The 15,127-nt window shown below is 46.6% G+C and overlaps 1 protein-coding gene across 1 annotated transcript in view; it reads right to left on the bottom strand.

Annotated features, from left to right (window-relative positions):
* Positions 1-965: 965 nt before the first annotated feature.
* Positions 966-15,127, bottom strand: part of LOC135548312 (melanopsin-B-like) — a 36,479-nt gene continuing 22,317 nt past the window's right edge. The window contains exons 6-10 of the mRNA XM_064977777.1: positions 10,489-10,650; positions 8,285-8,392; positions 7,642-7,816; positions 2,114-2,237; positions 966-1,288 (exon numbers count right to left, since the gene is read on the bottom strand). Of these exons, the coding sequence (XP_064833849.1) occupies positions 1,251-1,288; positions 2,114-2,237; positions 7,642-7,816; positions 8,285-8,392; positions 10,489-10,650 (607 nt within the window). The 3' untranslated portion in view covers positions 966-1,250. The remainder of the gene's footprint in view (positions 1,289-2,113; positions 2,238-7,641; positions 7,817-8,284; positions 8,393-10,488; positions 10,651-15,127) is intronic.

Raw genomic sequence — 15,127 nt, forward strand, 5'->3', positions numbered from 1 at the left:
GTACTTGTGACAGATAATAAGGAAATGCTCCACAGTCCATGGGGATTACAAACCCAGTAGTAGACAGTTGAAGAAATAAGTGGTAATCAAACCTTGTACAGCCACACACAAAATACTCTAAACATTTCAGTAATTATATGATTTAGTTTCCAAAGGTTAAATCACATTTTCTATACTCCTCCTTTACACAAAGTTTTACCCTAAGGAAAGTGTTTCGTATGTATAGTAACAGTGCTCGAGCCTTTCTAACTCTCTCTAGTTTAGATGTTTTGTATTTGGATTGGGCTGCATCATTTGGTTTGAATCAATTGGATCTTTTGTCTTATTGATTTCTGGTGAATCAGTTGGTCCTCATATTATGTGGTTCTTGGTTTTAGAATGCGCACTTTCAGAAAGGTCCTTCAACCTGCTGGGTTGATCAACAAAAAACAAGTCCATCCGAGTCTTTACAGTGTCCTTACGTCCTTGTGCGGTGATGGTAGATTCTACTCAGGCCTTAAAGCAGGTATAGGACAACCTACTCAGTAGCCTGCTGTAGGAGACCAAAGGATTGTTTGTCATGAGATATTTGTTTGTCATTAAAACATAAGGCCATACATAAGACAAACACTGTACAGAAGTGTGTCAAGATCATACAGTAGATTACACATACTCTGACAGTTGGGAAAGCATTAGAAGCTGATTGGCTACACACAGAGCGTTGCGACTGAAGAACAGTAGTGATTAAAGGTGATTCTGTTTACAGCTGATTGTATTTAACATAAGTATAACCTTCTTGGACCATGACAATCCTCACTTGCTCTCTATTGTCTGTATTGTACAATATTGTGACAATACCACATCCACACATCATGCATACAGCAAACAGACAGACTCCCCAGGGGGGTTTCAGGAGAGGAAGAGGAACTTTTCAACCAACTCCAGCAGTTCATTGGAGCAGTTTAAGCTCTGCAGGCCCAGTAGCATGTTCCCCTCACAGGTCTGTGCTCCATGTTCCTCCCCGTATAGTGCCCCGTCGTCTCTGACGAGGGGCTGATGATGATGTGTTGAACCTCAGAGTCTCTGTGTTTGTTGTTGTTCAGGGTGCTGGGGGACCTGGGGGGTGAGGAGGCTGGTGGTGGGGCGGCAGGGGGGTGGCTCCTCCACCTCCTCCTGAGCTGACTGGGGGGGCTCTCTCCTGGGTCTTCTCCTCCTCTTGCCACCCCTCTCCAGCCTCCTCCCTGGTCAGAGATTCAGACACTAGGTCGTGGTCACAGCTGCTCAGTGAGCCCCTCTTGAGGACAGCAGCCTGAGGGAGACAAACACTATTAGAGAACCAGATAAATGGGCAGTGATTGACATTTTTACCATCGTCACTTTTAATTAGTTAAAATTTAGAAAGGTTCTAACCACCAACTCACTCCTGGCAAGAGAGGGCACGTTAAGAGGGCACAACAACACCTTTTCCCCCTCAGGAGACTGAAAAGATTTGGCATGGGTCCCCAGATCCTCCAAAAGTTCTACAGTTGCACCATCGAGAGCATCTTGACCTGTTGCATCACCGCCTGGTATGGCAACTGCTCGGCATCTGACCGTAAGGCACTACAGAGGGTAATGTGTACAGCCCAGTACATCACTTGGACCAAGCTTCCTACCACCCAGGACCTATATAAACTGTTTTCTCTGCTACCGCACGGCAAGTGGTATCGGAGCGCCAAGTCTAGGACGAAAAAGCTCATTAACAGCTTCTACCCCCAAACCATAAGACTGCTGAACAACTAAACTAATCAAATGGCCACCGGACTATTACATTGACCCCCCCCCCCCATTTGTTTTGTACACTGCTGCTACTCGCTGTTTATTATCTATGCATAGTCACTTCACCCCTACCTACATGTAACAATGACCTCAACTAACTTCTACCCCCACACATTGACTCAGTACCTGTTATTGTTATTTTATTGTGTTACTTTTTACAATTTTTACCTTAGTTTATTTTCAAAATATTTTCTTAACCAATAGTGCAGTTCAAGAAAGAGTTAAGGGCTTGTAAGTAAGCATTTCACGGTAAGGTCTACACTTGTTGTATTCGGCGCATGTGACAAATAAAGTTTGATTTGAACACGTCCCTTACCTTTTTCTGCCTGCTGCTGGGCTGACTGTCTGCACTGCTTCACTCTCAGAGCTCCAGAGGAGTGGCTGATTCTCAGAGACTGGCTCTGCTGGTCGTAGGGGTCCAGCTCCACGTCACTCCACACCTGCCGTGAAAGTTACACACAACACAAGTCCAAGTCAGCCAGGTCCAAGTCAGCCAAGTCAGCCAGGTCAGCCAGGTCCAAGTCAGCCAGGTCCAAGTCAGCCAAGTCAGCCAGGTCAGCCAGGTCCAAGTCAGCCAAGTCAGCCAGGTCAGCCAGGTCCAAGTCAGCCAGGTCCAAGTCAGCCAAGTCAGCCAGGTCAGCCAGTTCCAAGTCAGCCAGGTCCAAGTCAGCCAGGTCAGCCAGGTCCAAGTCAGCCAGGTCAGCCAGGTCCAAGTCAGCCAGGTCCAAGTCAGCCAGGTCCAAGTCAGCCAGGTCAGCCAGGTCCAAGTCAGCCAAGTCAGGCAGGTCCAAGTCAGCCAGGTCAGCCAGGTCCAAGTCAGCCAAGTCCAAGTCAGCCAGGTCCAAGTCAGCCAGGTCCAAGTCAGCCAGGTCCAAGTCAGCCAAGTCAGTATATGTAATGTAGCTGTACATTCAGTTTCAATAAAGTATGCCTAGATAACTGAAAACTCGAAAATTGAAAGGCAGATGACTTCGTCAACCATTTTGAAAAGAAGGTCGACGACATCCGATCCTCGTTTGCTAAGTCAAACGACACCGCTGGTTCTGCTCACACTGCCCTACCCTGTGCTCTGACCTCTTTCTCCCCTCTCTCTCCAGATGAAATCTCGCTTCTTGTGACGGCCGGCCGCCCAACAACCTGCCCGCTTGACCCTATCCCCTCCTCTCTTCTCCAGACCATTTCCGGAGACCTTCTCCCTTACCTCACCTCGCTCATCAACTCATCCCTGACCGCTGGCTACGTCCCTTCCGTCTTCAAGAGAGCGAGAGTTGCACCCCTTCTGAAAAAACCTACACTCGATCCCTCCGATGTCAACAACTACAGACCAGTATCCCTTCTTTCTTTTCTCTCCAAAACTCTTGAACGTGCCGTCCTTGGCCAGCTCTCCCGCTATCTCTCTCAGAATGACCTTCTTGATCCAAATCAGTCAGGTTTCAAGACTAGTCATTCAACTGAGACTGCTCTTCTCTGTATCACGGAGGCGCTCCGCACTGCTAAAGCTAACTCTCTCTCCTCTGCTCTCATCCTTCTAGACCTATCGGCTGCCTTCGATACTGTGAACCATCAGATCCTCCTCTCCACCCTCTCCGAGTTGGGCATCTCCGGCGCGGCCCACGCTTGGATTGCGTCCTACCTGACAGGTCGCTCCTACCAGGTGGCGTGGCGAGAATCTGTCTCCTCGCCACGCGCTCTCACCACTGGTGTCCCCCAGGGCTCTGTTCTAGGCCCTCTCCTATTCTCGCTATACACCAAGTCACTTGGCTCTGTCATAACCTCACATGGTCTCTCCTATCATTGCTATGCAGACGACACACAATTAATCTTCTCCTTTCCCCTTCTGATGACCAGGTGGCGAATCGCATCTCTGCATGTCTGGCAGACATATCAGTGTGGATGACGGATCACCACCTCAAGCTGAACCTCGGCAAGACGGAGCTGCTCTTCCTCCCGGGGAAGGACTGCCCGTTCCATGATCTCGCCATCACGGTCGACAACTCCATTGTGTCCTCCTCCCAGAGCGCTAAGAACCTTGGCGTGATCCTGGACAACACCCTGTCGTTCTCAACCAACATCAAGGCGGTGGCCCGTTCCTGTAGGTTCATGCTCTACAACATCCGCAGAGTACAACCCTGCCTCACACAGGAAGCGGCGCAAGTCCTAATCCAGGCACTTGTCATCTCCCGTCTGGATTACTGCAACTCGCTGTTGGCTGGGCTCCCTGCCTGTGCCATTAAACCCCTACAACTCATCCAGAACGCCGCAGCCCGTCTGGTGTTCAACCTTCCCAAGTTCTCTCACGTCACCCCGCTCCTCCGCTCTCTCCACTGGCTTCCAGTTGAAGCTCGCATCCGCTACAAGACCATGGTGCTTGCCTACGGAGCTGTGAGGGGAACGGCACCGCAGTACCTCCAGGCTCTGATCAGGCCCTACACCCAAACAAGGGCACTGCGTTCATCCACCTCTGGCCTGCTCGCCTCCCTACCACTGAGGAAGTACAGTTCCCGCTCAGCCCAGTCAAAACTGTTCGCTGCTCTGGCCCATCAATGGTGGAACAAACTCCCTCACGACGCCAGGACAGCGGAGTCAATCACCACCTTCCGGAGACACCTGAAACCCCACCTCTTCAAGGAATACCTAGGATAGGATAAAGTAATCCTTCTCACCCCCCCCTTAAATGATTTAGATGCACTATTGTAAAGTGGCTGTTCCACTGGATGTCAGAAGGTGAATTCACCAATTTGTAAGTCGCTCTGGATAAGAGTGTCTGCTAAATGACTTAAATGTAAATGTAAATGGGATTATTGGGTATATCCCTTGTGTTTGGACACAATTGTAGGAGGTCCAGGATATGGACATCCTACTGTTTAGTTGTGTTTGTGTGGACTAAGCACTTGCAGAAGGTCTAAAGTGGAACCGGCAGCCATAAAAGTGCTGAGCCTGCCCATGGCAGGTGGGCCCTGCTACCGCTCCCCAGACCAGTGGACACTGGACACACAGCTCTGAAAGGGCTCAGAGGTAATGTGAAGGGACACCTATTTCCCCTACAGACCTCTCCACATGGGCCTCCCACATCAAACACACAGAACCTCGATAGAGAGATCATCAGACCAACAGCTCCTGGTGTGCTGCTGTGTGTTAGCCAGTTATCCACTCAGCAGCTGAGCTCTAATCCAGCATGTACACATAGTAAAGTTATTGCTGTGCTGCTGGATGCCTGTGTGTGACAGCCAGTTAGCAAAGAGCCCTGAGATGTGTCAGGGAGTTTGTGTCTCAGCCCCAGAAGGGTATTTTGTCTTTGTCCTCACTCAGCAGCTGATCTCCAATCCAGCATGTAAACACATAGTGTAGTTATTGTGTGTTATGCCCATAGGGGCACAGGGGCACGTGTCCCCTCAGATTTGTCCTTTTATTTATGTATTTTTTTAATAATAAACAAAATTGTTTGTTTGTTTTTTCTCTGTAATACTACTAGCAACTTAGCAATTTTGTCTTTAGCTAGCCCAGATAGGTTCCCAATCTCCCAACCTCATAACTAGATACCAAAAGGCCATTTCAGGCTATCAATCAAGTTAGAGTAGCTATCTTGTCTAATATCTTAGCTGGCATGTCTGCTGGCAAGGTTGGTACACTTGAGAAAGGCAAGCAACAACTAAATGTACTGAATAAGACTCACATGTCCTTCAATCTTTTACCCAGATTTTAGCAGAGATGCACAGAAGCATATTTATTTTATTTTTGAAAGAATCACCAGTCAGGAGGATACAAACAGCTCAAGAGATATGCTTAGATATTCAGAAAAAAAACTAATATATTTTGGACATAGAATTAAACATAATGATTAGGAATCTAGATTGTATGGAAAATCTGTTTCAGGTATAAAACAAAGCCAAATTCTCCAACTTACACACAAGGGACCTTACAACTCGCCAGCCATCCTCACGTATTTTGTGCCACCTTATATTTATACGTCTTGGGATATTGTTAAAAAAGTTATATACAGTATACACAGTACCAGTCAAAAGTTTGGACACACCTACTCATTCAAGAGTTTTTCTTTATTTTTACTATTTTCTACATTTTCTATTTTCTACAAACTATGACATGACACACATGGAATCGTGTAGTAACCAAAAAAGTGTTAAACAAATCAAAATATATTTTATGTTTGAGATTCTTCAAAGTAGCCACCCTTTGACTTGATGACAGCTTTGCACACTTTTGGCATTCTCTCAACCAGCTTAATGAGGAATGCTTTTCCAAGGAGTTCCCACATATGCTGTGCACTTGTTGGCTGCTTTTCCTTTACTCTGGGGTCCACCTCATCTCAATTGGGTAGAAGGTCAAGTGATTGTGGAGGCCAGATCATTTGATGCAGCACCCCTTCACACTCCTCACACAGCACCCCATCACACTCCTTAAATAGCCCTTACACAACCTGGAGGTGGGTCATTGTCCTCTTGAAAAACAAATGTTAGTCTAACTAAGCACAAACCAGATGGGATGCTGATGGGATGCTCTCTCAACCAGCTTAAGGAGGAATGCTTTTCCAAGGAGTTCCCACATATGCTGTGCACTTGTTGGCTGCTTCTCCTTTACTCTGGGGTCCACCTCATCTCAATTGGGTAGAAGGTCAAGTGATTGTGGAGGCCAGATCATTTGATGCAGCACCCCATCACACTCCTCACACAGCACCCCATCACACTCCTTAAATAGCCCTTACACAACCTGGAGGTGGGTCATTGTCCTCTTGAAAAACAAATGATAGTCTAACTAAGCACAAACCAGATGGGATGGCCTATTGCTGCAGAATGCTGTGGTAGCCATGCTTGTTAAGTGTGCCTTGAATTCTAAATAAATCACAAACAGTGTTACCAGCAAAGTACCCCCACACCCCCACACCTCCTCCTCCATGCTTCACGGTGGGAACTACACATAAGGAGATCATCCATTCACCTACCCTGCGTCTCACAAAGACAAGGAGGTTGGAACCAAAAATCAAAGATTTGGACTCATCAAACCAAAGGACAGATTTCCACCAATCTAATGTTTCTTGGCCCAAGCAAGTCTCTTCTTCTTATTGGTGTCCTCAAGTAGTGGTTTCTTTGCTGCAAACTGACCATGAAGGCTTGATTCACACAGTCTCCTCTGAACAGTTGATGTTGAGATGTGTCTGTTACTTGAACTCTGTGAAGCATTTATTTGGGCTGCAATCTGAGGTACAGTTAACTCTAATGAACTTATTCTCTACAGCAGAGGTAATTCTGGGTCTTCGTTTCCTGTGGCGGTCCTCATGAGAGCCAGTTTCATCATCATGCTTGATGGTTTTTGCAACTGCAGTTGAGGAAACTTTTAAAGTTCTTGAAATGTTCCATATTGACTGACCTTCATGTCTTTAAGTAATGATGGACTGTCATTTCTCCTTGCTTATTTAAGCCTTCCTTGCCATAATACGGACTTGGTCGTATATATGGACTTGGTCACCAAATAGGGCTATCTTCTGTATACCACCCATACCTTGTCACAACGCAACTGATTGGCTCAAACGCATTAAGAAGGAAAGAAATTCCACAAATGATCTTTTAACATGGCACACCTGTTAATTTAAATGCATTCCAGGTGACTACCTCATGAAGCTGGTTGAGAGAATGCCAAGAGTGTGCAAAGCTGTCATCAAGTCAAAGGGTGGCTACTTTGAAGAATCTCAAATATATTTTTGGTTACTACATGATTCCGTATGTGTTATTTCATAGTTTAGTTTTGATGTCTTCACTCTTATTCTACAATGTATGAAATAGTAAAAATGAAGAAAAACATTTGACTGGTACTGTAAGCACAACAACTCACTGTGTCTCCGGTGGACATGGAGGACACTTTATGGAACTTGGTCTTGGAGGTGGAGGACTGTCTGCTGAGCATAGGGTCCCTGAAGGAGGACTCGCTGTTGGACATAGAGATACAGCCCTTCCTGAGGGGTTGGGCCAGGAAGTGCAGACAGGGAACTTTCTCTGCCAGAGTGTCTCTGTATGGGAGAGTCAACAAAGGAGAAAGGAAAGAAGAGTGGCAAGGGGAAGGAGGGATAGAATGTCAAGCATACAGTACACCAAACCCTCCCTACTGTCATCATCACCTAAGTCAGTTGTAAGTTAACAAGTCAGTTGTTACAAGAGTCTCATCTGGATGGCCAAGCCCAATCACACCAAAGGAGCCCTGGGGGCAACTTGCCAAAACAAACATTAGGTTATGACAGGTTTGGACAGTACATAACTAGGGGAGAATCTCAACTGCGTACTCCTTGCATCCTCTCTTCTCGCCTCCTTCTCAAAACCCATTGTATGAGAAAGCTAGACGTCCCTCCCCTCTGACCTTCAAATCGTTTTGTGAAGGAGGCGAGAAGAGAGGAGAAAAGACGTGAGGAGCAACTGAGATTCTTCCAAGACGTTTTGAGCTGTGCCCTAATGGACGGAGACATTGAGATGGCTGTACTCACCTGTACTTAGAGTGGATGATGGCATAGATGAAAGGGTTATAGATGGCTGAGGCTTTGGCAATGACAGCAGGGACGGCCTTGGAGTAGGGGCTGAGGGCACGTCCATAGCTGAAAGGAGAGATAACATGAATAGGACACTACAAGCCTCACAGGTACGTCAAGTTATCTGAACCATTCAGGTTTTTATGACACATGGCAGTATTCCATTCTGCTCTGCTTCCACCCTCTAACAATACGATTGGAGTCTTAACTGTATGTGTGTGTACAGTATGTCTGTGGATGGTCAGTCATGCGTTGGTCAGTCCCTGCCCGTCTGTGCCTTGATCACTCTGTTGGCACTGTCTGCCTCGGTAGCTCCTGTGCAGCCTGTTTGTATGGCTCGGTAGTGGCCCAAAAGTGTCGCGGAATGAGCATGAGGAATCATACTCTTAATTATCCCTTTCTCTCCGACAGACTACACTTCCTCTCTTCACATCCACTCTCCTGGAGGTGTGAGCAAGGCCTTAGCAGTACACTCATGGCCAAGCTGCTGCAGTACGTACAGGACGCTCCCCATACACAACTCTCAAAACCATCTGTTTCAAACAGTCTCTGTTTGAAACTCGCAAAACAGTCTGTCTCAGACTCTCACCTCTTCGACAGATGTGTCTGCTATTCGGAACCAATCCCAGCCTTATTCTGAGGATTTGGAGTGAGATTCGTAGAGAATGTATCACCGATTCTTCGGCATTACCCCAAAGTTCTGCAGTACAAAAATTCTCAGCTTCATATCTGAATCAACACAGTCAGATAAAACCCCTATTCATGCCTCCTGATCATTCATACCCAGATCACATGCCCTCGAACTATAATCGTTGCCTAAGTGTCTCAACAAGTACACTACATGGCCAAAAGTATATGGTCACCCCTTCAAATTACTGGCTTCGGCTATTTCAGCCACACACGTTGCTGACAGGTGTATAAAATTGAGCACACAGCCATTCAATCTCCATAGACAAACACTGGCAGTAGAATGGCCCGTACTGAAGAGCTCAGTGACTTTCAACAAGACAATTCATCAAATTTCTGCCCTGTTAGAGCTGCTCCGGTCAACTGTAGGTGCTGTTATTGTGAAGTAGAAATGTCTAGGAGTAACAATGGCTCAGACGCAAAGAGGTAGGCCGCACAAGCTCATGGAATGGGTCCGGTAAGTGCTGAAGCGCGTAACGCGTAAAAATCATCTGTCCTCTGTTGCAACACTCACTACCAAGTTCCAAACTGCGTCTGGAAGCAACGTCAGCACAAGAACTGTTCATGAAATTGGTTTCCATGGCCAAGCTGCCACACACAAGACTAAGATCACCATATGAAATTCCAAGCGTCGGCTGGAGTGATGTAAAGTTCACTGCCATTGGACTCTGGAGCAGTAGAAATGCGTTCTCTGGAGTGATGAATCACGCTTCACGATCTGGCAGTCTGATGGACGAATCTGAGTTTTGCGGATGCCAGAAGAACGCTAGCCTGCCCGAATGCATAGTGCCAACTGTAAAGTTTGGTGGAGTAGGAATAATGGTCTGGGGCTGTTTTTCATGATTAGGGCTAGGCAATTTATTTCCAGTGAAGGGAAATCTTAACGCGACAGAATAAAATTACATTCTAGATGACTCTGTGCTTCCAACTTTGTGACAACAGTTTGGGGAAGGCCCTGAACAAAGCGAGGTCCAAACAGAAATGGTTTGTTGAGATCGGTGTGGAAGAACTTGTCTGGCCTCCACAGAGCCCCATCGAACACCTTTGGGATTAATGGAAACACTGACTGCGAGCCAGGCCTAATCGCCCAACATCAGTGCCCAATCTCACTAATGCTCTTGTGGCTGAATGGAAGCAAGTCTCGCAGCAATGTTCCAACATCTAATGGAAAGTCTTCCCAGAAGAGTGGAGGCTGTTATAGCAGCGAAGGGGGGACAAACTCCATATTAATGCCCATGACTTTGGAATGAGATGTTCAACGAGAAGGCGTCAACATACTTTTGGCCATGTAGTGTAGATCTTTGCGTGTAATTCATAAAGTTTTTCAGAGTACGAGTGATGATCAAGGATCAGTTCCCCATGTATCTATGTAATCTTATTCAAAATTATCTAAAAACAGGATAAACTTATCCTAGTTCAGCAATTCTACTGAAACGCTTTATGAATATGGGAACTGAACCCCACTCCATAGTTACCCAGCCCAGGCGATGAGGGTGACGCAGGCGTAGGGAGACCAGGACATCACATAGACGATGATGACCACAAAGGCGATCTTGGCCAGCTTCCACTCTGTCTTGATGGACTGCTGCTGGATGAGGGTGGACTTCCTCACCTGACTGCCCAGTTTCTCCATGTCTCTGTGGGCAATGGAGAGGGGATCGAGAAAATGTCAGAGGAAGACAGACAGACAGATAGGGCCCCATCATCTGGATGTGTGTTTGATAGTGTGTGTGTGTGTGTGTGTGTGTGTGTGTGTGTGTGTGTGTGTGTGTGTGTGTGTGTGTGTGTGTGTGTGTGTGTGTGTGTGTGTGTGTGTGTGCCACTCAAAAGTTTGGACACACCTACTCATTTAAGGTTTTTCTTTATTTTTACTATTTTCTACATTGTAGAATAATAGTGATGACAAACCTATCAAAACTATGAAATAACACATATTGAATCATGAAGTAAGCAAAAAAGTGTTAAACAAATGCAAATATATTTTATATTTGAGATTCTTCAAAGTAGCCACCCTTTGCCTTGATGATAATGGCCTATTTATTGCCTACATCCTCACACCATTTGCACACACTGTATACAGACAGTGTATATATTTTTTTCTATTGTGTCATTGACTGTACGCTTGTTTATTCCATGTGTAACTCTGTGTTGTTGTTTGTGTCGCACTGCTTTGCTTTATCTTGGCCAGCTCGCAGTTGTAAATGAGAACTTGTTCTCAACTAGCTTACCTGGTTAAATAAAGATGACAATGTTAAAAATGAGTCTCCAGCTTCAGTGAAGCTATTGTGGAGGACTTAATTCTTCCTGCTGTTGTGGATATGGCTGGGACAATGCTGGGAGAAAAGGCTCAAAAACTATACATACAATGACTTCATCAAACAACACTGTTTCACAACGCATCAGTGACATGGCAGGAGATGTTTTGAAACAATTACTGCTTCACAGCTCCTGGTATGGGGCCATTACATTTATGGCGGGTCAATTAAGACATCCTCTCTGCAAACCACTGGAAACAGGAGAGGATATTTTTAAAATACTAGACAGCTTTGTGACATCAAATGGACTTTGATGGTCAAGATGTGTTGGTATCTGTACTGAAGGCGCAAAAGCCATGACAGGTAGACATAGTGGAGTGGTAACGCGCATGCAAGTAGTTGCTCCCGATGCCACTTGCGTACATTGCAGCGTCCACCGAGAGGCTCTGCCAAGGGAATGCCTGATAGCTTGAAAGACGTTTAAAACACTACAGTGAAAATGGTTAACTTTGTTAACTTCTTATGGCTGGGGGCAGTATTGAGTATCTTGAATGAATAAGGTGCCCAGAGGTGCCCAGAGTAAACTGCCTGCTCCTCAGTCCCAGTTGCTAATATATTGCTTTCCTGAAGACAAAGGAATTCTCCTGTTGGAACATTATTGAAGATTTATGTTAAACATGTCCTAAAGATTGATTCTATACATCGTTTGACATGTTTCTACAGACTGTAACAGAACTTTTTGACATTTCGTCTGCAACTAGTGAATGCGCTTCGTGAGTTTGGATTTGTTTACCAAACGCGATAACAAAAGTAGATATTTGGACATCAATGATGGACATTATCAAACAAATCAAACATTTATTGTGGAACTGGGATTCCTGGGAGTGCATTCTGATGAAGATCATCAAAGGTAAGTGAATATTTATAATGTTATTTTTAACTTCTGTTGACTGCACAATTTGGCGGATATCTTTTTGGCTTGTTGGGTCTCTGAGCGCCGTAATCAGATTACTGCATGGTTTGCTTTTTCCGTAAATCTTTTTTGAAATCTGATACAGCGGTTGCATAAAGGAGAAGTTTATCTATATTTTTATGTATAACACTTGAATTTTCATCAACATTTATAATGAATATTTCTGTAAATTGATGTGGCTCTCTGCAAAATCACTGGATGTTTTTGGAACTACTGAACATAACACGCCAACGTATACTGAGATTTTTTTATATAAATATGAACTTTATCGAACAAAACATACATGTATTGTGTAACACGAAGTGCTATGAGTGTCATCTGATGAAGATCATCAAAGGTTAGAATTAATCACTCTCTCTATTTCTGATTTTTGTGACTCCACTCTTTGGCTGGAAAAATGGCTGTGTTTTTCTGTGACTTGGCCCTGACCTAACATAATCGTTTGTGGTGCTTTCGCTGTAAAGCCTATTTGGAATCGGACACTGTGGTGGGATTAACAACAAGATTACCTTTGAAATGGTATAAGATATATGTATGTTTGAGGAATTTTAATTATGAGATTTCTGTTGTTTTGAATTTGGCGCCCTGCACTTTCACTGGCTTCTGTCATATCGATCCCGTTAACGGGATCTCAGCCCTAATTAAAGCAATGCCCCTGAACTCTCATGTATTTTCTGCATTATGCAATGATATGGGCATTATGAAATGATATGGACATACAGAAGTGTGCTGGTTATCAAGGGACAAATTATTAAGTATAACTTAAAGTTTTTTCTTTACTGACCATCATTTTCACTTGTCTGACCGCTTGTATGATGACGAGTTTCTCACACGACTGACCTATCTGGGAGATGTTTCTCTCGCCTGAATGATCTGAATCCAGGATTACAGGGACTCTCCGCAACTATATTCAATGTGACGGAACAAAATTGAGGCAAAGATTAAGAAACTTTATTTCTATGTTTTCTGGTTCTATGTTTTGGCCGAGTATGGTTCTCAATCAGGGACAGCTTTCTATCGTTGTCTCTGATTGAGAATCATACTTAGGCAGCCTGTTTTTCCACCTTAGTTGTGGGTAGTTGACTTTGTTAGTGGCCTGTATAGCCCTAGTAAGCTTCACGTTCGTTTTGTTGTTTCTTGTTTTTGTTGGCGACATTCTTAATAAAAATAAATGTACTCTCACCACTTTGCACCTTGGTCAGGTCATTTCCCTGACGACGTTCATGACAGAACTACCCACCACAAACGGACTAAGCGGCGTGGCCGGGAGTTGCAGCGTTTTCTGGAGGAATGGACATGGGAGGAGATCTTGGAAGGCAAGGGACCCTGGGCAAAGGCTGGAGAGTATTGGCGTCCAAGGGAGAAGATAGAGGCGGCAACAATGTGAGGAGTTGGCACTGCAGAACAGGCACGAGAGGCAGCCACCCAAAAAATGTTTTAGGGAGGGGGGAACACGAGAAGATTGGCTGAGTCAGGTTGGAGACCTGAGCCAACTCCCCGTGCTTACCGTGGGGAGCGTGTGACTGGTCAGGCACCGTGTTATGCAATGATGCGCACGATGTCTCCAATGCACACTCATAGCCCGGCGCGCTATCTTTCAGCTCCCCGCATCGGCCGGGCTAGAGTGGGCATCCAGCCAGGACAGATGGTGCCGGCTCAGCGCATCTGGCCTCCAGTGTCTCTTCAGCCCAGGATATCCTGCGCCGGCTCTGTGCACTGTGTCGCCGGTGCGTCTGCACAGCCCAGTGCATCCTGTGCTAGCGCCCCGCAACTTCCGGGCGAAGGTAACCATCCAGCCAGGACGGGTTGTGCAGAATCTCTGCTCGAGACTTCCAGTGCGCCTCCACGGCCCAGTGTATCCGGTGCCTGCTCCAAGAACCAAGCCTCCAGTATGTCTCCCCTGCCTGGTGAGTCCTGTGCCTGCTCCCAGAACCAGGCCTCCTGTATGTCTCCCCAGGCTGCCTATACGTCTCCTCCCTCCAGTGATGATCCATGGCCCGAAGCCTCCAGTGATGATCAATGGCACGAAGTCTCCAGTGATGATCCATGGCACGAAGCCTCCAGTGATGATCCATGACACGAAGCCTCCAGTGATGATCCATGACACGAAGCCTCCAGTGATGATCCATGGCACGGAGCCGCCACTATTGATCCGCGGTCCGGAGCCTGCAGTGACGGTCCCCGGTCCGGAGCCTCCAGCGACTGTCTCCAGTCCGGAGCCTCCAGCGACTGTCTCCAGTCCGCAGCCTCCAGCGACTGCCTCCAGTCCGCAGCCTCCAGCGACTGCCTCCAGTCCGCAGCCTCCAGCGACTGCCTCCAGTCTGCAGCCTCCAGCGACTGCCTCCAGTCCGCAGCCTCCAGCAACTGCCTCCAGTCCGCAGCCTCCAGAGACGGTCCCCAGTCCGCAGCCTCCAGCGACGGCCTCCAGTCCGGAGCCTCCAGTCCGGAGCCTCCAGCGAGGGTCCTCAGTCCGGGGTCTGCAACGAGGGTCCCCAGTCCAGAGGCGCCACCAAAGTTCGGGGAGCCATAGGTGGAGTGGGGTCTGCGTTTCGCACCGGAGCCAACCTCGAAGTAGATGCCCACCCGGACACTCCCCTATAGAGTCAGGTTTTGCGGCCAGAGTCAGCACGTTGGGGGGAGGGTGGGGTACTGTCATGTCCTGGCAATAGCGAGGCTTTTATTCTCTATTTTGGTTAGGCCAGGGTGTGACTAGGTTGGGCATTCTAGTTTCTTTGTTTCTATATTTTCTGGTTCTATGTTTTGGCCAGGTATGGTTCTCAATCAGGGACAACTGTCTATCGTTGTCTCTGATTGGGAATCATACATTGGCAGCCTGTTTTTCCACCTTATTTGTGGGTAGTTGACTTTGTTAGTGGCCTGTATAGC

The sequence above is a fragment of the Oncorhynchus masou genome, chromosome 11 (assembly GCF_036934945.1).
Source record: "Oncorhynchus masou masou isolate Uvic2021 chromosome 11, UVic_Omas_1.1, whole genome shotgun sequence".
Classification (NCBI taxonomy): Eukaryota; Metazoa; Chordata; class Actinopteri; order Salmoniformes; family Salmonidae; genus Oncorhynchus; species Oncorhynchus masou.